This window comes from Mixophyes fleayi, chromosome 8 (genome assembly GCF_038048845.1).
Source record: "Mixophyes fleayi isolate aMixFle1 chromosome 8, aMixFle1.hap1, whole genome shotgun sequence".
NCBI classification, from domain to species: domain Eukaryota; kingdom Metazoa; phylum Chordata; class Amphibia; order Anura; family Limnodynastidae; genus Mixophyes; species Mixophyes fleayi.
Window position 1 is genome coordinate 3,369,296 of NC_134409.1, and position 23,368 is coordinate 3,392,663.

At 42.9% G+C, this 23,368-nt stretch overlaps 1 protein-coding gene across 1 annotated transcript; it reads left to right on the forward strand.

Annotated features, from left to right (window-relative positions):
- The first annotated feature begins 1,980 nt into the window (after window positions 1-1,980).
- On the forward strand, window positions 1,981-19,721 carry LOC142098845 (G-protein coupled receptor 54-like). The gene is made up of 5 exons (XM_075181657.1): window positions 1,981-2,549; window positions 13,622-13,746; window positions 15,029-15,164; window positions 16,871-17,109; window positions 18,961-19,721. The coding sequence occupies exons 1-5, from the start codon at window positions 2,291-2,293 to the stop codon at window positions 19,333-19,335; spliced, it is 1,134 nt and encodes a 377-aa protein (XP_075037758.1). The 5' UTR covers window positions 1,981-2,290; the 3' UTR covers window positions 19,336-19,721.
- The last annotated feature ends 3,647 nt before the right edge of the window (window positions 19,722-23,368 follow it).

A 23,368-nucleotide genomic window follows, 5' to 3' on the forward strand; every position in this document is an offset into this window, starting at 1 on the left:
TCTCCTGTTGTCTCTCAAAGTACTACATGTCTGTATACTCCCAAACATATTAAGTTGGGGTATTGAGATGAGGGGATTGGGGCAGTGTCACATGTTAGGGGGTGTGGTCACATTCCTCAGCCCACCTCCAGCCCCTTTCCCCTAAGAACACCCTTTCAATGCCACAGGCAGTAATGGCAGGGGTGCGCGGCAACTCTACACGTTCCAGCTAGCGGGACAGAGCCCTGATAAGATGTTCTGGCCGCACTAGACTATCAATGGTTGTAGCGCCCCCATCGCCTTCCATGACAGGCTAATATGCATAGATAAAATCTAGCTCAACCTTAACTTATAATCTGTCTTCCTTTAACCCCCCCCCCATGTTTATGTTCACTATTTTTGAAAGTGAGCAACTGTGCCACTCGCCATCCTTGTCTCTCCTGCTCACTTATCCTCAAGCGGCCGACCAAGGACGACTCGGTGTCTTCAGCCTTTACCGTGGGAATATGTCAAGAAGGGCCGTAACTAGGGCTGTGCGATAGGGGCAACCGCCCAGGGAGCAACGCTGAATGGGGTGGCGCAATTTAGGAATGATTTGGTCAAAATTGCGGGCTAGGGGGGTGGCATTTGTCTTTCTCGCCCCAGGCGCTAGAATTTTAAGTTACGGCTCTGATCAAGAGCAAAACCTTACTACATTTTTCTTTCATGTTTTTACTTTGAAGAACAACTGTTCTCTAGTATTTTAAAATTAATTTCAGTTTATACCTCTCTCTCCATGTCACAATTTTGCACCTCAAATTTTTTTTATCCCCCACCAAATGCCTTGCAGTCTAGTCAGCTAATTGGGTAATCAGGCCAAGGCCCTCAAATTGGGACCATCCCACCTAAAATTGGTGCAGTTGGGAGGAATGGGTCTGACACTCACACTCACACAGCGATTATACCACTCAGTTAATGATAAGGACATTGGAGTTGTCTATATTTCCAGTGTCATTTGTTTTGTTTTTTTAATTTTTAATTGATTTGGTTTATGAGAATATTTCTGTGGACCTGTTACATTCCTCCCCTTACAGAGTACAAACTGCGTCCCTGAAAGTGAGATAAACAATGTATAACTGTCCCAGCACTACAAGTAGGGTTCAGATCAGGGTTTTTTCCTCTTAGAAATGCTCTGCAAACCTCCCACAAAAACATGAACCATTTCCTGATTGATGAACCTTTTATGGCTCATTTAAATATCTCACCATCAAAATAAAATGTCCGTTTGCAAAATTTACCCTGTCCGAGAGGAGGAATTGAGCCCAAATGAGCTTTCTCACCCACAGGGGCAGACTGGGCTAAGGGGCAGGGGAGCATCTGCACCCGGCCAGTCCCATAGTAGGCTACCTTGGGCTGGGTCACTGGACCAACTACATTTTTCCCTTTAAAATGTGCCTTATAAGCTGCTGAGTCCAATCTTGCCCCAGGGCTAAAATTTTCCAGCTCTCCACTGCTCACCAAAATCCACCTTGTTACCCACTGGGGACGCTGTACAAGCAGGTGCTGTGATCACAGATCATCTCAGTTAATACTGCAGAACTCCTGGACATAAATTCCCCCACTAAACAACTCTGTAACTTTTAACGTCTTTCCATTGTACCCTCCTCAAATACATTGATACATTGTAACACTCGCGTCCAATATGTTGTTTCCAAATCCTTCGCACAATAATTAAATGTTTCACTTTATTGACCATTGTGCTCTGCAGCTTCAGGTCTGTGCAGTGATATTAATGCTCCTCTGTTTATCTTTATGTGAAATAGTTTTATGTGCGTTCGTTTAGATTTGATACAATATAGTGCTATAAAATAACCTGTCCCCCACCTCTGATTGGCTCTTTAGCCTCCCTCGGTGACGTGTTTAGAGCAGATCAGGATGGGGTTTGTTTCCAGGGTAACTGTATACCAGGGTCTATCTGAATGCTCAGATTCCACGTGTGACTCTATCCCACTATAAAACACTGGGACCCATCAGTCACTGCAGCCCTGTGTGTACAGAGGGAGGGAAGCTGCGATTCTGTATCCTGGAGAATGGACACAGGAGGAGATCAGTCTGTTACTGGCTCTGGAAACAATGTTGCAATAATGTTTCTCTCTGACTTACAGGAGATTTAAACTGCTCCAAGTGCGCTGGTCATGGCTGCACTTTACTTTGCATGTAATTTGGTGCAAATTGCCTTTTTCTGAACATCACCAGGACCAGAAGACTTCCCGCAGCCAGGGTTACCCGTTCCGGGTGTGTTACCCGTTCCGGGTGTGTTTTGTGCCTGTTGATGGCGTTGGGAGAGGGGATGTTGGATGAGATGTTGAACTTTTCTTGGGAATATGCGAACGGCAGCGTCCTGGGGAACGGGAGCAACGATTCCCTGGTGAACCGGACCGACTCCGGAACGCCGCCGTTCCTGACAGACGCCTGGCTGGTGCCTCTGTTCTTTGCTCTGCTTATGTTGGTGGGGCTGATTGGAAACTCCCTTGTGATTTATGTCATTTCCAAACACAGGCAAATGAGAACGGCCACCAACTTTTATATAGGTAAGTAGCCCACAAACAGGGCTCATTGGGAATCTATTGCTTTAAGGTCTTGCACTTAAAATGCAGTTATTACTGAGTTATATATATATATATATATATATATAGTACAATCAAACTTTTACTGAGCTGAAGACAGTTACTTTGTTATCTGTGTATTCCATGCAGGACACATACTCTGATCATTGTCATCATTCTCATCATACATGCAGGTCAGGTACAGCACATAGTACACTGATAGCTGCACATACACAGATTAGTAATAATACTACAGCCGATTTAATAACATACTATCTTACACTGAACAGATACAAAGCATCAAGATGAATTTATAGCAAAATAAATTCGAATACATGAATACATAAATAAACCTGGGACTGCTGAAATAATTGCTGATCAATAAAAGTCACTATGTCCAAATTATTTTCTTCAGCTGCACAGGAAGTCAAAAATTAGATTGTAAGCTCTACAGGGCAAAAGGGTGAAAAAAAATGAGCCTCCGTTGCAATATGCAATTAAACAATGTTATTGTCAGGTTTATATTATTGTTATATGTATTGATGACAATATACACACTGTAATTCCAGTAGTTCTCTCCTAAATCCAGTTGGGCAGCAATGTAGTAGGTAGCACCAGCAAGTTATCACTTTATGTAGCAGCTGCTTTGGGGACAGATAGAATGTGGGTGACACAGATCAGACTTCTAGCAAGATATAAATCCCCTGTACCCAGATTATTCCACACAGTCTAATGACCGATCCGTCACACCACATGACCATCACCACAGTGTTACCCCCATGGTCAGGGCAGGTGTCACAGTGCAGGACCGGATGTGTCACAGATTTAGGTGGGGTTGTTGAAAATGGGGATTGTGTATGAAATACATTGAAATAGAAAATTAATATATGTAACTATAATTTGTCCCGGTTTCTGATATATTCCATTTCAATTTCTCACAAGTGTGACATGAAATAGATGAGGCATAATAACAGATTTATAAAAACTACATTAACAGTCACTTCTAATAATCTGTATAGTTACATAGATGTCACATGCAATATTCTAAATAAGAGCACTCAATAAATATAATTATATAGAGCTGAGCTAAGAAGGTTATAAGGTTCTAAAAAATCCTTGTTTTATGTGATCCCCCTGCTCCCCCCACTATGTGTGATCCCCCTGCTCCCCCCCCCCCACTATGTGTGATCCCCCTGCTCCCCCCCCACTATGTGTGATCCCCCTGCTCCCCCCCCACTATGTGTGATCCCCCTGCTCCCCCCCCCACTGTGTGTGATCCCCCTGCTCCCCCCCCCCACTGTATGTGATCACCCTGCTCCCCCCCCCCACTGTATGTGATCACCCTGCTCCCCCCCAGTGTGTGTGATCCCCCTGCTCCCCCCCCACTGTATGTGATCCCCCTGCTCCCCCCACTGTGTGTGATCCCCCTGCTCCACCCACTATGTGTGATCCCCCTGCTCCCCCCACTGTATGTGATCCCCCTGCTCCCCCCACTATGTGTGATCACCCTGCTCCCCCCCCCACTGTATGTGATCCCCCTGCTCCCCCCACTGTATGTGATCCCCCTGCTCCCCCCACTATGTGTGATCCCCCTGCTCCCCCAACTGTGTGTGATCCCCCTGCTCCCCCCACTGTATGTGATCCCCCTGCTCCCCCCACTATGTGTGATCCCCCTGCTCCCCCAACTGTGTGTGATCCCCCTGCTCCCCCAACTGTGTGTGATCCCCCTGCTCCCCCAACTGTGTGTGATCCCCCTGCTCCCCCAACTGTGTGTGATCACCCTGCTCCCCCAACTGTGTGTGATCACCCTGCTCCCCCAACTGTGTGTGATCACCCTGCTCCCCCCACTATGTGTGATCCCCCTGCTCCTCCCAACTGTGTGTGATCACCCTGCTCCCCCCACTATGTGTGATCCCCCTGCTCCCCCCAACTGTGTGTGATCACCCTGCTCCCCCCAACTGTGTGTGATCACCCTGCTTCCCCTGGACTGTGTGTGATCACCCTGCTCCCCCCGACTGTGTGTGATCACCCTGCTCCCCCCACTATGTGTGATCCCCCTGCTCCCCCCCACTGTGTGTGATCACCCTGCTCCCCCCCACTGTGTGTGATCACCCTGCTCCCCCCACTATGTGTGATCCCCCTGCTCCTCCCAACTGTATGTGATCCCCCTGCTCCCCCACTATGTGTGATCCCCCTGCTCCTCCCAACTGTGTGTGATCACCCTGCTCCCCCCCTCCACTGTGTGTGATCCCCCTGCTCCCCCCCTCCACTGTGTGTGATCCCCCTGCTCCCCCCCTCCACTGTGTGTGATCCCCCTGCTCCCCCCACTGTGTGTGATCCCCCTGCTCCCCCCCACTGTGTGTTATCACCCTGCTCCCCCCCACTGTGTGTTATCACCCTGCTCCCCCCCACTGTGTGTGATCACCCTGCTCCCCCCACTGTGTGTGATCACCCTGCTCCCCCCACTGTGTGTGATCACCCTGCTACCCCCAGTGTGTGTGATCAACCCGCATCTCCCCTACCCCACTGTGTGTGATCACCCTGCTCCCCCCACACTGTATGTGATCACCTTCCCCACTGTGTGTGATCACCCTGCTCCCCCCCCACTATATGTGATCACCCCCCCACTGTGTGTGATCACCCTGCTCCCCCCCACTATATGTGATCACCCTGCTCCCCCCCCCACTGTATGTGATCACCCTGTCCCCCCCCCCCCCCCCACTATGTGTTGTGTTTTGTCCTCTCCATCTACCCATGGTAGGTTACCACTGTTATAAGTAGGTAGAAAACATGATTAGGGGTAACTTTAACTTTTGCTGTGTTGCGCCATCATTCCTAGTTATACCAGGAGGCACAGTGTAAACAAGTATTGTTAATGTGTGACTGTGATGTAATCAATATCATTAATTAATACTGGAAGAAAACCTGGGCGGAGTCAGTCTACAATGGTCACATTTCTCCGCCTCATAGAGGAAGCGGATGTTAAATTGATCCCAGGCGCACGTGTTGCCATTCATGTAATGCGTCACAGCACAGAAGCATGGCGGTCCCGTTGCCGAAATAAAAAGTCTAAATTACCTTTTTATTTACAGTTTGAATAAATCTTAATTTTTATTCAACAAATACATTCTAAACAACTATAATAATAACAACCATACAATTTTAAAAAATATCAGAAGAGCAAACAAAAAATATTCACCTGTGAGCAGCGTTTCCAGGTGGTCAATTATTCTTCCAAGAGCAGATGTCAGGGCCCCTCGTTACCTGAGAAAAGCCAGGAGATACTCTGATTTCCCATGTGTGGAGCACCTTATATGGGAAGGAGCAACGTACTTATTGGAATCATTTAGGTCATGTAATATTGTTCTTTTGTTAATATAACAAGGTATAATATAATTCCACAAATCTTCCGGCACTGTTTTACAAGTGTCAGTGTAAGAAATGATATGATTTGTAATTTGGTCAATATTATTTTGTTCTTTCCATTAGATCTATATATTATCTGTCTTTCAGCTTTACAAATGAATATTCTTATTCATAAAGGCCTAAACTGAACCCGTTCTACAGTCTGTCCCCGAGGGCCGTTAGCTCTGCTTTTCCAAATGTGTCCTAATTTATTTTGTGAAATTTTCTAGTAATAAGCATGGGAATCACAAAAAAATCAGTGGGTGATTTAGAGATTGGAGCAAATGCAGCAACTGGGTTGAATATTTCTTCAAGGAAAAACTATTGTACACCTAAAATTAATAGTTTATTTATGCAAATATCAGAACATTATTAAATAACATAATCATAAATAATATGTAGCTGGAACATATGTAGATATGTAGATTATACACAATTACATATTTTTGGTTTTTGTATAGATGTTGCTAGTTTCAGCCTATTCAGTGCACGTCATCGCTGCTGGAGTTGGTGACTGTATTTGTCAGACAGAGTGGTGTATGTCCTCCTCTTTAATGCATTAGATGCCTTTAGAAACACAGGAAATAAAATATGTCAAAATGTTTGACATGGATGTCAAACATGTGTCATGTATGACACTGTATCCATTTCCTGACATAATGTGGCCCAATCTATGTGTCTATAAGTGAACTTTAGATATTATTAGACATTTAAAATTTTCTCCACCAGAAGCACAGAATGATTTGTCCCCAGTAACTGTATTTACTCTCAAGTGTAAATTACCCAAAAACTGTTTACTGAGCTACTTCAATAACTTCGCTATTGTGCAAGATAATGTACATGCTTCTAACAGATAAAAATAATTACCGCTCTTATGGAAAAGCCAGGTTAAAAATAGGAATTTCAGTGCTATAGGACCTTGAGAACAGACTTGTTTCATATTTGCAAACAAATTTGTGCCCTTATAATCATCATACTAATTCACAATGCTGAAACAGAGAATATCATGGTTATAATGCAAAGACCAAAAGCATAGTGACCAAATGACATATTCTATGTTCTAAAACACAGACACGCTTAAAACACTTTTGCTGTTTTATAAAAAAAAAAGAAAATAAATACAGTATTTACTGTACATGACATAGTTTGTTACTCTAAGTACTTGGCATCATGTCATATACAGGACCTGATGATGGTGAACATTAAGGGGAGCTGGGGGCTGTGGAAGAGGACAGAAGAATGAATACAATGTATCTCATGTCTTTGCACAGGGAGGTTTTGGATGTGAGCTACATTCTTTCTAAGATGGAAAACAAAATTGACCACCCGGTTTCTCTTTTCAAGTTTTATTTATTTATTTTTAAATGTGCTTATTCTTGTTTTTATTACATTTTCTAGGCTTCTACAAAATCTGATTGCATTATTTTTTAGTGTATTATTCATTTTTCATAATGAACTAAAAAAAAACTGTGCTCCTTACTGTTGCTAATTGATATTTTGTTGACTAATTTAATTAACTACCATTACAATAGCTAGCAAACTCCACCATGATCACAGAGCTCCTCCTCTTACAATCACTCTGAGGAGCTCTGCTACAAGGTAATGAGGAGGAGCACTGTCAGACACACACACAATTTTTCTGCACCTTCTCCTACAGCTTATGTGAGGAGCACTGCTACACTAGATAATGAGGGGAATGTCATACACAGACTTGATTACTGAATTCCTGGAGGACTCAGGGAGCCACTGTAGGGATTTGCAAAGTGTTGCAGTAGATGTGGAGCGGTGGGAGAGGAAGATCAGTCTTGCAACAGCATTTAGGATGGATTGAAGTAGGGATGGGTGGGTGTCAGGAATGCCAGAGGTTGCAGTAGTCAAGGCGGGTAATGATGAGAGAATGGATAAGAGTTTTGGTAGCATAGGGCGTATTCTGGCAATATTTCTAAGGTGGTTTTCATTGGCTGGTGACCCCTAGCTATAATCGTTTTGTGCCATTCAGAGGTAGTGGGTAGGTCGGACAAATTTTTATTGGGACTTTTAAGGTTTTCTTTTAACTACCCTCAAGAAAGAAGAAAAGAAAAGGTATTTTATATTTAATAAATATTAAATGAAGAGGTTTACAAGAGTATTGGAGAGAATTTATTAGTTAAAGCTTTCTGTTGTTTTTTTTCAATTGTGTTTTTATACTTACTAAAGTATAGTAAAGAGTTAAACTCATCTCTGATAATACAAAGTTTCCTTATTTGGGACTCTATTTCCATCATCATCAGAGAAGGTGAGAGCACCGTGCAGAGGTTTCTCACTTCAGCCTTTAAAGTCAAGTAGGGTGATGAAAGGGTGTGTGGAAGACTCTACGCAAACCTGATTGGACAAGTGCTGATCCATCCAACGATGACTTTCCTCACACCAGCCCTTGATACATTACTCAGTTACTAAAACTGAGCTGACTGTAAATTGCAACCAGGGCTGCCAAGAGGAATTCAGGGCCCCAGTACAGCAACTTCACGCCCCCCCCCCCCTTACAGTTGAGTATGTAAAAAATTTTTGTTGCAGCGCAAAGATGGAGGTGTTCATACAATTTGGGCCGTGGCTATGCACCATTGGGGCGTGACTAGCAGGTGTAAAGCGCTAGGCCACCCTCCTGCAGAAAAAACCTGCATCGTTGTGTACACCCCTGGCACAAGGGTGCAGTGCCCGCTCACTGGAGCGTGACATATGTCCCAGTTCTCCTGACTTTCAGGACATCTAGCACCATAGTGTAGTATAGAAAGAATGCAGTGTGTATAAAAAAAGTTCACAGTCTTGGCCTGCCCCTTAGATTGGGCAGAAAAGTCACAAGAAATCGGGATTGTCCCACTAGAATCACATTTCACAGACTGTCCTACTCTCCCCTACCTGTTCTTGTCACTTTCACCACCTGTGGCTGCTGGTTTCTTTAGATCAGTTGCTACTTGTCTGGATCCTGGACTGTTGGGGGCTCTATTTTGAAAAAAATGGGTACATTTAGAAAATTCAAATCAATAGCACCCATGAGTAATAATTAGGCCTTCCTCCAGCCCCAACATTAAAATAATAGTATTCACATTTAATAAATAAACATTTTTCCCTCCCTGCAGGCAGCCCCAGCAATAAATTAATAGTATTTACATTTCATAAATATACCTATTTACAGCAACCATCACTGCCATTAAATAATTCATAGTCACATTTAATAAAGAGACCTCATACTCCCCAAACTCATCCCCACATTTAATAGCCCCCATACCCCCCCATCTTAAATAGTCCCCACTATTAAATTGCCCCACCATCACCCCACAAACAAAATAGCACCCATTAATTAGACACCACCTACCTCACACACAGTACATTGCCACAAGCCCCCTGTGCCATCACACACACACACTACTGTGCCCCTTCATCACAACCAGGCTGTGCCCCCTCATGATCACACTGCGCCCTCCATTCTGCTTTTCCGACCTTCACCTAGGCACCATTCACCACTCGGTGCCTTATTCCCCCCCCCCCCCCCCTCTTCTTCATCACTCTGCCCCTTTGTTTTTCTCCCTTTGCCCCGTTCCTTTAATTACCTTTGTATTGGCTTCTTTCATGTCTTTTCTTTTCTTCTCTTCTTTCTTGGTCCTCTCTGCGCCGCTCCTCACTGAATGTCGGGCGACATGTGACATTCAGTGCGAACTGAGCAGAGAGGAAGGAAGATCGACGCCGACGCCACAATCATGTGATGTATTTGTTTGTCTGATTTTTTTAAATACCCTGCTCCCCCCATCAACAAAGGGGATGGAGCCACCTCCCTCGCTAAAAAATAATAAAAGAAAAATAAAGAAAAAAATATACAACAAGTTTAAAAAAAAAAATGGTCGGCAGTGAGGGCCCGGACCGGGCCCCCTGGCATGTCCGGGCCCGGGTAATAGTACCCGCCCACCCCCCATCTTGGCGACCCTGATCGCAACTATTTTGCTTCTGGTGACTTCCAGGGACTCGTGCAGTTTAATGATGATATTGGTGGATGCACCTTCCCGCTACCCAGAGGGAGGTAATGTTGAATGGAACCAATGTCTTTGCCCACTCTGTAACATCTGAAATTAAATGACTTATTTAGCAAACTATAACCCAGTATGTTGCAATCATCTAGTATGACCACTAGGGGGCAGTGAATACAAATACAAGTCTTTACATTCTGTAAAAATGCACTAAATGAACAAGCAATAGTGCAAATATAAATCACTGAAATATGACAGAAAAATTGCCTCTTGCATGTAGTGGTCTTCTGCAGGGGGCTCCATGATACAGGGGCATATTTATAAAAGGTGAACATTTTTTACTGGCAATAGGGCTTATTTTCACTACATCCAATACATAAAAGGGATTACTGCTGGCCATAACATTGTTACATTAGGAATAGGAAGTGTTGTGTCGGTGCTTCCTTTAAAGGTCTGGTACCTGTTCTGTTACTATTATCTCAGGATGACGGTAACAGAACAAAACCATTAAAAGATGCTTTGGGGCACATCTACCAACAACCGCTTAAAATGAAAAATCATTTTCAATCCTTATTGCATTGATAAGGATTGAAAGGATTTCTCATGTTTATGAAAAAACCAACATAGGAACAGCCGCTCCGAAAACGCTGCTCCTGTGAGGTGTATCACTTACCTAACACTTTCTTCTCTCTTCTGGTCCTTCAGTGATGTTCTTCGGCTTCTTTGTAATCGTTGTCCGCATGTGCCAACCGCAAATCTCGCTCATGCGCACAGAGCAGCCTAGTGTCAAACGAAGAAAGACAAATTAGCACGAGACAGGGTGGGGTCACATGATCCTGAAAAGTGAAGAGAAGACCAATTCCGAAGATGTACGTCAGATTCAGCTGGCGTACATTAATATAACAAGTTTCCGAAAAGATCTCTTTTTTGGAACTTATTAGATTGCGTTAGGGAGCAGCCCCCATACTATTTTATGGGCACTGCTCAGAAAAACGAAATAGAATACAGAGCAGCAGATATCCACCATATCTGCTGCGATGCAACAATCATAGATTTGAAGGATCCTTCAAAATGTGGCTGAATCACGGGAAGTGTCCTTTGGGGAGATTACACTGGTTGATAAATAGGCCCCTTTGTTCTCCCCAAAGTCTGGAGGTCAGAGACGTGGAGCCATGTATCAGAGTAAGGGGGGTTGTGATAAGACACTAGACCCCTGGTTGGTAGAGGTGCCATACCCCTGTGCCCTCTGGTGGCAGCCCTGAGTGTGCCAAGTTATGTGGTACAGAGCCCCACATTCCAAATTGTAATGGTCCCACACATTGTATGCCCAGATCTACCATAACCGAGCTTGATGTGGGTATAGACAAATTGTATACTTTGAAGTTGTGATACTGAATCTGATGTGCAGTTAGTATATTAAATGTCACAGCTGTATTATTTACTTCTTTTATCTGTAATTTTACATGAAAGCTTCCCCGAAATTCAGCTACAATAAGGCGTCTGCACATTCTGAAAGCTTTAAAAGCACCGAAAGACCCATCAGATACGGAAAATGTTGGTAATTAGGAGCATTAACGTGCGACTCATCTCACCTGCTTCTTGCTGGTAATGTGACCGCGAGGAGCTGGGAACAGATTAGACCCAATCTTCATGTCCATAATGCAATTACATAAGTGGAGACACAATGTATCATTAGAGCAAGTGTCTTACCTTACGCTGTCATGACTTAGTGTAAGATCACGATGTCAGTAATAAGTTGAAGCAATAATGGTTTAATTATACTCCAAGTGCTATAAAGCAATTTCAGGTTCAGTACATGAAGTGCACAAAAATAAACTGTGCTTTGTATGAAGGGATTATGTGTATGAGGGTACGTATTACATCGCTCTCATCCTGAGGATACCACCTGCTGTTCTCCCACTTCCCATCTACCCTCCATGGAACTGACATCCAGGAAATTGCAGACTGTTAATTATCACCTCCTTGTGACTACAGTTACCTCTCTGCAGAAATTGTCTCTCCTAGGTCAACGCACACAGGAGTCCAATGATGCACAGGGATATTTAAAAAATAGCAACGAGTTAATATTGTATATTATTATTATTATCCTTTATTTGTTAGGCGCCACAAGGGTTCCGCAGCGCCGTACACTGTACAAAACAGTAGACTATACAGGGTAAGACATTACTGAACAATAAACAATAAATACCAAAACTTCAGAGGCTACAGGCAGGCTAATGCAGTAAGGACGGAGCAGAAGAACAGGTATGGATACAGGAGGGAAGAGGGCCTTGCTCAAATGAGCTTACATCCTAAGGAAGGGTGAACAAGACTCAGGCACAAAGGGAGTCAGTTGACGTATATGGGAGGGAGAAGGGGCCGGGAGGAGAGAGGGGATAATGGGTTAGGTGGAAGGATGGTAGGCTTTAAGGAACAGGTGAGTTTTAAGTGTCCGTTTGAAGGAGCACAGATTGGGAGAGAGACGGATGGATGTATAAATAGATGTTTAAGGGCTCTATAAGATGAATAATAACAGGGGTGCAGCTGCTGTCTGTACTGTGGACAGAGGGCCGATGTCTGTGCTTAGTGATTGTATGATGATGAGCACTACAGGGTGATCTGTGAAGGTGATAATGATATTTTATGAGCCTGGAGAGTCTGCTCCATCCACGCTCACGTGTCCACTGACGATGTTTCGCTGCAGTTATCTTAGAACGAATGCCGGACTCCAGGTCTCAGCAACATGTATTGACAACCGTTTAAAAAAGAGATTCTTGTATCAGATACATATTTGTTTTAATCGGTGGAAGTCATTTATTAAGCGGAAATAGCCAAGGCCAACGCAAAATCTCATTGGTGGCCGTAGGCGAAAGCACGCAGAGATTTCCGCGGAAGTGCGTGGATTTGCTGGAATAGGATGGCGGCTTTTGCTGAAGAGTAAACGCTTTCACCAGCGGATGAGAGGAATTGGGTGGAATAAGAACGTTCCTTGCTAAGTACGGTTAGACGCACCGATGCGCCTGGTTTTGCAGAGCAGTGCCAAAACAAGACTTCTTTTTGCAGAAAAGATTAATGACACGCGATGGGTTAAGGATGATTTTTGGGGCCTTTGCTTGGTTTGTGGAGGGATGTTCGGCCATTTCCATTCCACAAAAAAACAAATTTTGCACCAGTTTTGTGCTGGCGGAGACGGCATCTCGCTCTATATTTCCATACGTTCCAGTAGCACTTTAATGTACATTAAAACTTCAAGCACAGAAGCGTCACATGTAATAAAAACCGTTCTTATGTCCCCTCAGTTTTGTGATTGTATAAGCCATGAATAAGATAAAACTGAGTGTTATTTTAGGAGTAAAATATTAAATTTATTTATGAATGGGACGGCTCTCAAATTATCGGATGTTGGACTTGATATGACGTTCATACAGTTGCTCAGTACAGCTGGAGATTTGTCAGCCTCCCACACACTTAGCGCACTTCTGAGACGTTTCCTGAGAGCTAGCGAGCACCTTGAGGCGCAGTGTGTGGTCTGTCTAGGACTAATGAGGTAAAACGCCAGCAGTTACGCTTAGATGAGGTCCAGTTTCTGTAGGGAGAGAGGTGTCCTCCTGATGATCGCATGTTTGGTAACTCTCTGTCTGTCTGTGTCCTCAGCTAACCTGGCCTCCACCGACATCATGTTCCTGGTGTGCTGCGTGCCTTTCACCGCAACGCTTTACCCTCTGCCCAGCTGGGTGTTCGGAGACTTTATGTGCAAGTTTGTGGCGTACTTACAGCAGGTACATGTCGGGGGAAGGGGTGTAGTACGAGTTAACGATAATGTAAACACTGACAGTGTTTACACCTACATAATTATTACGATAGTGAAGAAAGCGACATGTAAAAAATAACTACTTACCTGTAAACAGACAGACTGGAAATCCGATGGGAGGAGAGGGCGACACTTCCAAATGATGTAACTTGCAAGCGCGATTTGGATTGTTTTGTTTGTTTTTAAAGCGGCAACGCACGAACACATTTAATTATGGTAATATTAATTGTATTCCTAACCCTAACGTAAAGGTAATACTTACATGGGTCCGTGCGTTGCCGCCTTAAAATCCGAAATGTCCAAGTCGCGCTTGCAGGTGATGTAATTTGGAAGTGTCGCCCTCTCCTGACATCGGATCTGCAGTCTGTCTGTTTACAGCTAACTAGTTATTTTTTACATTTCGCCTTCTTCACTATGGTATTAATTATGTAGGTGTAAACACTGTCAGTGTTTACATCACCCTTTAATACGACTACCACAGGGGGGGAGGGGTGGGGGTACAGACCCTTCTTAGTTTCTCAGGAAATATACGAAGAGTACAACACAGGGGGTGTAGAAACCGGCATAGGGGTGTGGGCATTAATACCAATGATATCACTTGGACTTGGGATGTACTGATTAAATAAATTTTGAAAATCTCAGAGTTGTAACTTAAAATTAAGGTGCACAGGGCAAGAAGAAGAATTGCAGCCCCTCCTCCTAGTCTTCAATTGTAACCAAATAAATCTAAAATATTCCTAAACTGCACCACCTTCAGAATTGCGCCCTGGGCAGTCACACTTCTTGCAGTTACCCTCCTAGTTACGCCCCTGGTCCTACTTATCTGTTTACCCCAATTTTACATCAGAAAAAGCAAACGGCCAACGCACCATCATACATTACTGCTGATAGGTGAGAGTATGAGTAGATCTAAGTGGAAGCATCTTACTAACCCATCAGAGCTACCAGTGGCGTTAATATCAGCGCTATCGGCTCAGCATTGCGATACTGTAGGACTTTGGTGGATCAACATCCTCACCTTTCCCCTGTTAAATAATACATAGAACTTATCCTCAGATTACAGGTGATTAATGTCCCCTTGCATATAAACAGGGGAATTATCAGTTGTTTCAGAAATTGTCAGATCCATTAAGATTAATGAAATTATTTTGAGCTCATGTGCTGTGTTGGAGAACGTCTTGAAAACATGGAGTGTTAGTAAGGTCAGCCATGCCAGAGAATACATTCTTCTTATTACCCTCTGATTCCAGGTAACGGTCCAGGCCACCTGCATCACGCTGACCGCAATGAGCGCTGATCGATGCTACGCAACATTGTATCCTCTGAGGTCACTGCGGCATCGCACCCCGAGAGTCGCCATGATTGTCAGCATCTGCATCTGGATAGGTGAGAACTGATCCTGCTCTTTGTAATCGCAGAGAACCTGTATTATTGTAAATCTCATTCCTGTCAGCGAAACGTAACGTAATATAAATAACGTCATTCATGTTCATAACATATTTCATGTAAGGATGTTGTATGTATGATTTGACTGCCATGAGATTAGCCACAGATCTCATGTTACATACTTATTACATACAATATACTGTATCAGGCGGTTATGACAGCCCTGATGGACGAAGCACTCGTAGGAGGTGTTAGAGGAGCTTTCAGCTGTGGAATAGAACGTGTGACAGATCCAGGAACAGAACCTGTGAGGAACAAGGAGCACAGGCGTCTAATGAGAATTTCAAGTGGGAGATAATTGGATGGGGAGAGGCTCATTAGCAAGTTCCAGAAACGTGAGATAGGGAGAGAAGAGATTGCAAAGAGGAAACCATTGAAGGCAATTAGTACAGTGTTTGGAAATGAATTCAGGATGTAAATTGGATACATTAGGTGAATATTGAAGCTTTAGGAAAATCCATGTAAAGATTAGAGAAGAGGGACAAGATGTAGAACACTGAGGGGTGTACGTGAGCTGTTATGATGGGGGAAAAGAAATCAGGAGGCTGAATAAGAAGTTACAGTAGTTCAGGATACAATCAGGGAGCGGACAACCTTCTTGGTGTTTCTGTGAGAAAGGCTTCATTTTTGGGGTGTAGCTCAGATCTGACGGGCTCTGGAGGTAGAGCTGGCATATATAGGTTTATAGACGGACTATGCGCAATGCATGCTGCTGACTACCATTCAATGCCAACCCTATTCCGGAGGCCGCTAATAAAATGCAGACCCTCAAATTTCTGGTTACTTTACAATGCTTGTAACCCAAATCTCTGGTGCCTTTATTATACAGACCCCAGAACTCTGTTTTTATAATACAGCCCCCCTGTAATCCGCAATGACAAAATGTAGACTCCAGTTCTCTGGTGGCGACCGAAATAAGTTACTTAGCCCTCCTGTTATCCCACATTGTGTCCTGGTAGGCTGCACATGAAGTTTGGCTGCCCCCCCTTCCCCTTCAATCATCTCTTCCCCCACTACAAGATACACTCCCTCTTTCCCTCTCTGGTAACCACCTCTCACTGCTGACTTCAAGATCCCTCCTGTGCTGCTCCCCACATATAGATCTCCTACCCTGACTGCCAAACCTCAATATTTCAAGCACTCTCTCAAAACTCACCTCTTTCCTATAACCTATACTACTTCCTTTGCATGTCCTTCCAGCCCAGTCCTATCTCCAGTCCAACTAGCTCCTATTGTCTCCCTCTAGACTGTAATCTCCCATGAGCAGGGTCCACTCTACCCTTTGTCTCACGTCTGCACCTCCATCATCATCATCCTCATCTGCACTTGTTCTCTTTTTATGTGCAATTGTGTATTGTATGCTCTGTCTGGTGCTGGGGAGTTTTGTGGAGCCTTACAAATAAACACTGATGATGATATTATCCCGGGACTTAAACAGCTCCCAGTGCTCTGATTGGTGCACAGTTCCAACCATTCACCAATTAGTATGTGTAGATTTCTAGACACTCTGAATGGCCGCGCTATCCACCAATCAGCAGGCAGGGAACTATCTACTGCGTGAGATAGATGTCATCACCCTCAATAAATGCGGCTCAGATATGTTTCTTAATGTTTTCAGAGCTCATGCGAGTTGCTTTTTCCTATAGGCTCCCTCCTGCTGTCTACGCCCATTATACCATATCAGAAGATACAGAGGGGGTACTGGTATGGCCCAAGGACCTACTGCATTGAGCAGTTTCCATCAGATGCACTAAAGAAAGCTTGTATTCTGTACCAGTTCCTGGCTGTCTACCTGCTGCCTCTACTGACCATATGCTTGTGTTACTCGTTAATGCTGAAGAGGGTCGGACAACCAGTAGTGGAGCCCATGGACAACAATTATCAGGTACAAATGATAAATCCTTCAATATTTATGACCCAAAGAGATAATTGTGTTGTTTCTGTGTGTTCTACAAGGTCCTCTTATGTCACATTGTATCCTGAGCAGCACAAATAACTGTCCGGCTTCAGTTACGTCAAGTTGGCTGTGCGATAGGGGCGACCGCCCAGGGCGCAACTCTGGAGGAGGGCAGGTTAGAAATAGTTTACGTTCAGCTGGTTTAAATTGAGGGCTATGTGGGCGGCATTTTTCTTTCTAACCCCAGGCGCTAAAAATGTAACTCATGGCTCTGCCTTAGCACCTTAATTGGGCTGCATTTAACATAGAGATATGGGGAGCACAGGCTTAAAATAGAGCATTACAATGTAGCCTAAATAAATCCCAGTCATGATCATCAGCTATATCGTATCTATAGTGTTTAAGAAACAAACAGGATAAAACAATGCTGCTGGTGTAGCCGGGTACTAGTTACCCCACAATCATTGTTTCAGTGATAATCAGCTCAGTCTACTCTACTGGAGCTAATGACTTATTTTACTTTATTTAAAACAGAACTTATACTGGCTAATGCTGCCATGACCATCAGCATATATTGTCCCAATAGCCTTTAGGAACCCGCAAGGTATATACACTTCCTAGTTTATTTTTTTTAGTAACTTCTGCTGAAGTCAATGGATGCGCTTCTTCCCCAGCTCGTTAAAAGGTTCTGCTCGCCCCTTCATTATTTTGGAGAGTAGGATGATATACAGAAGATAAAACGAAATCATTTCTACAGATATCAGTCAGCCACATTCCCACCAGCACCTCACCTTTATCGGGCTATGCGAGAGGCAGACATGCCAATATCCAGATTCTTACTACATTGATCAGTTATACGGTGGCTCAGTGGTTAGCACTTCTGTCTTACAGCACTGGGTTCATGAGTTCAATTCCCGACCATGGCTTTATCTGTGTGCAGTTTGTATGTTCTCCCCGTGTTTGTGTGGATATCCTACCACACTCCAAAAACATACTGGTAGGTTAATTGGCTGCCGTTAAATTGTCCTTAGTCTCTCTCTCTGTCTGTGTGTATGTTAGGGTATTTAGATTGTAAGCTCCTATGGGGTTCCCGTGGGTTTCCTCTGGGTGCTCCGGTTTCCTCCCACACTCCAAAAACATCCTGGTAAGTTAATTGGCTGCTAACAAATTGACCCTAGTCTGTGTGTGTGTGTGTTAGGGAATTTAGACTGTAAGCTCCAATGGGGCAGGGACTGATGTGAATGAGTTCTCTGAATCTAAACTATTTCTAAACCGCCCTCCTCCGAGTTGCGCACTGTGGAATTAGTGGCGCTATATAAATAAATGATGATGATGATGATATTATATATCAGGAACATCACATTATATAAAGGGTCACAGTGCCCAATTTCTGTAAAGCCACCTCAGACAGCTTATTTTTTAAGACCAAAATTACAAAGCATAATACATACCTAACTCACCAGCCATAATTGTGAGAATTATTTTTAGTTCCTCTCCTATTGGGTATAGTTATAGACAACACACATATGATGAGGACAGGACTGCTTTTCATTTGGTGTAATCAAGGAATTGTTTTCTACTTTGGTTTGTATTTAAATTTGTGGCAGAAGAAAATAAATGTATGCAGAAGAATTGATGACAGATTTCACTTGCAGAGTTAGAAGTGTTTACACATAACAATCATGTTCTATGTCCTGGATACAATGTAACATTCTTATATTATTTATTATAATAATGTTATAGAAATGTATTTATATGTGCTTCACCAAATAAGAATAATATTTCTAGTGTGGACACATAAACATTTCAATAATTGAATATTATTCTACTCAATTCCAGGTCCAGCTACTGTCTGAAAGAACCATCGCTATGAGAAGTAAAATCTCCAAAATGGTGATAGTGATTGTCCTCTTATTTACAATTTGCTGGGGTCCCATCCAGCTCTTCAGCCTCTTCCAGGGGTTTTACCCAGGATTCCAAGCAAACTACGCCACCTACAAGATCAAAACCTGGGCCAACTGCATGTCTTACGCCAACTCCTCCATCAATCCCATCGTGTACGGGTTCATGGGCGCCAGCTTCAGGAAGTCTTTTAAGAAAGCTTTTCCATTTATGTTTCGGAATAAAATTAGGGATGGGAGCATCACATCTGGAACGGTCAATAACGAAATGAAGTTTGTAGCTATGGAATCAACAAACAATGATTTAAAGTGAAAACAGGGGGATTGGTTTTTATTACCACAGCGTTTTTACAACCCCTCAGAAGTTTTTACGAACGTAAAGACGATGAATGAGACCAGCAGAGGTGACCCGATAGGAGGACAGCAATAGATATGAGAGCGTTAACGCACTAAGAACTCAGCGACATCCTGAATGCAGCATTAAGAGAATTTCCTATTGTTGAGGAAAGATTCACTTTCTGTATTGTTACATTGTTCAGACAGAACAACCCCTCAGAAGTTCTGGATTTGATGGCTGAAAAATGTCAGCAAGTTTTCACCATATAAACTTGTGGATTTCTACCTGACGAAGTCTTGTGTCTGTAACAAATCTCTATTTTGTATTTATACTGTCTGCTCATTAAAGAAAAAATCTTAAATGACAAATATCTGCCTAGGTCGGCTCATGTTAAGTACTAGGACATATTCTGTGATCAGTTATAGACAGCATTTATTGTTTCAATTTCACATAAAATAATATGTACAAAGATTAGTGACACGCTTTACTAATTACAGGGAACTGACAGATCCACTTATACCTCTGCCACTGTACAATTATACACCAGCCACCTTATACCCCTGCCCCCCTGCACTGTACACTTATACCCCTGACACACAACTTATACCCCTGCCACCCTACACTACAACCCCCGCCACTGTACACTTATACCCCTGCCACACTACACTACAACCCCCGCCACTCTACACCGCTGCCACCCACTTGTACCACCGCCAACTTACACTACAACCCCTGCCCCCCTACTTATAACCCTGCCACCTTACACCCCTGCACTGTACACTTATACCCTTGCCACCCTACTAACCTGCCAATGTATACTTGTACCCCTGCCACTGTACACTTATACTCCTGACACACCACTTATACCCCCGCCACCCTACACTACAACCCCTGCCACTGTACACTTATACTCCTGCCACACTACACTACAACCCCGCCACTCTACACCGCTGCCACCCACTTGTACCACCGCCAACCCCTGCCCCCCTACTTATACCCCTGCCACCTTACACCCCTGCACTGTACACTTATACCCTTGCCACCCTACTTATATCCCTGCCACCCTACTAACCTGCCAATGTATACTTGTACCTCTGCCACTGTACACTTATACTCCTGGCACACCACTTATACCCCCGCCACCCTACACTACAACCCCTGCCACTGTACACTTATACCCCAGCCACCCTACACTTATACCTCTGCTACGTTACACTTTTGTCCCTGTACACTTATACCACTGCCACTGTACACTTATACCACTGCCACTGTACACTTATACCTCTGCTACCCTACACTTATACCTCTGCTACGTTACACTTTTGTCCCTGTACACTTATACCACTGCCACTGTACACTTATACCCTTGCCACCCTACTTATATCCCTGCCACCCTACTAACCTGCCAATGTATACTTGTACCTCTGCCACTGTACACTTATACTCCTGACACACCACTTATACCCCCGCCACCCTACACTACAACCCCTGCCACTGTACACTTATACCCCAGCCACCCTACACTTATACCTCTGCTACGTTACACTTTTGTCCCTGTACACTTATACCACTGCCACTGTACACTTATACCCCAGCTACCCTACACTTATACCTCTGCTACCCTACACTTATACCTCTGCTACGTTACACTTTTGTCCCTGTACACTTATACCACTGCCACTGTACACTTATACCACTGCCACTGTACACTTATACCACTGCCACTGTACACTTATACCACTGCCACTGTACACTTATACCACTGCCACTGTACACTTATACCACTGCCACTGTACACTTATACCTCTGCTACGTTACACTTTTGTCCCTGTACACTTATACCACTGCCACTGTACACTTATACCACTGCCACTGTACACTTATACCACTGCCACTGTACACTTATACCACTGCCACTGTACACTTATACCACTGCCACTGTACACTTATACCACTGCCACTGTACACTTATACCACTGCCACTGTACACTTATACCACTGCCACTGTACACTTATGCCTGTTCAAACTTTGCATCCACACAGATGCCACCATCTTGGACTGCAGGTACATGCAGCAAAACTAGGCACTCTTGCAAAAATTTGGTGGCGATATCTCTAAAATAATTTGTGCTTCAGTTTTGCACAATATCACTCCATCTTTAGACGTGTCAATCAGTTAATCCCTACTGTAAGATTGCTCCTTCCATCAGTTTCACCAACGCTGCTCACACTCATGGAGAAATGAGGAGACACGTGCTGGGATGTGCGGAGGCTGCGCTCACTTGTAGGATGGAGGATACTAATCTCTGACACAGCGACGCAAGGACTGAGCTGTGTCCGTCACTCATTTGGAAGAACCGTGTATTAGATTCATATTAATGGTAATTGTCAGCTACTAAAACCACTACAGCATTTCTTGGTACAGAGCACAGATAATAACATCCAGCTCTGGGGAAAGGTCACAACTAACATTAAGTTGTTATTGATCTGTTTCTGTACAACTCCACAGCTCACACAAATTATTAACACCTTGTTACATTGTGGTAGGTGAAGGTCACTTGTTCAAGGTCATAACATCAATGTAGGTGATATGCACCGATCAGCCACAATATTAAAACCACCTAATACTGTGCAGGTCCCCCCTGTGCTGCCAACACCAGCTCTGATCCATCGAGGCCTCCACAAGACCCCGAGGGTGTCCCGTGGTACGTGGCAGCAAGCTGCGATGCTCTGCGTGGTCTGACACCTTCTATCATAGACAGCGGTAACTTTGTCAGCAATTTGTGCTGCAGAAGCTATTCTGTGGGATTGAACCACTGTATATAATAGCAGTATACTATGTACTGTGTATAACAGCAATATATATTTACTGTGTATAACAGAAGTATAATATGTACTATCTATATAATAGCAGTATACTATGTACTGTGTATAACAGCAATATATATTTACTGTGTATAACAGAAGTATAATATGTACTGTCTATATAATAGCAGTATACTATGTACTGTGTATAACATAGCAATATATATTTACTGTATATAACAGAAGTATAATATGTACTGTCTATATAATATCAGTATACTATGTACTGTGTATAACATAGCAATATATATTTACTGTATATAACAGAAGTATAATATGTACTGTCTATATAATAGCAGTATACTATGTACTGTGTATAACATAGCAATATATATTTACTGTATATAACAGAAGTATAATATGTACTGTCTATATAATAGCAGTATACTATGTACTGTGTATAACATAGCAATATATATTTACTGTATATAACAGAAGTATAATATGTACTGTCTATATAATAGCAGTATACTATGTACTGTGTATAACATAGCAATATATATTTACTGTGTATAACAGAAGTATAATATGTACTGTCTATATAATAGCAGTATACTATGTACTGTGTATAACATAGCAATATATATTTACTGTGTATAACAGAAGTATAATATGTACTGTCTATATAATAGCAGTATACTATGTACTGTGTATAACATAGCAATATATATTTACTGTATATAACAGAAGTATAATATGTACTGTCTATATAATAGCAGTATACTATGTACTGTGTATAACATAGCAATATATATTTACTGTATATAACAGAAGTATAATATGTACTGTCTATATAATAGCAGTATATTATGTACTGTGTATAACAGCAATATATATTTACTGTATATAACAAGTATAATATGTACTGTCTATATAATAGCAGTATACTATGTACTGTGTATAACATAGCAATATATATTTACTGTATATAACAGAAGTATAATATGTACTGTCTATATAATTGCAGTATACGATGTACTGTGTATAACATAGCAATATATATTTACTGTATATAACAGAAGTATAATATGTACTGTCTATATAATAGCAGTATATTATGTACTGTGTATAACAGCAATATATATTTACTGTATATAACAAGTATAATATGTACTGTCTATATAATAGCAGTATACTATGTACT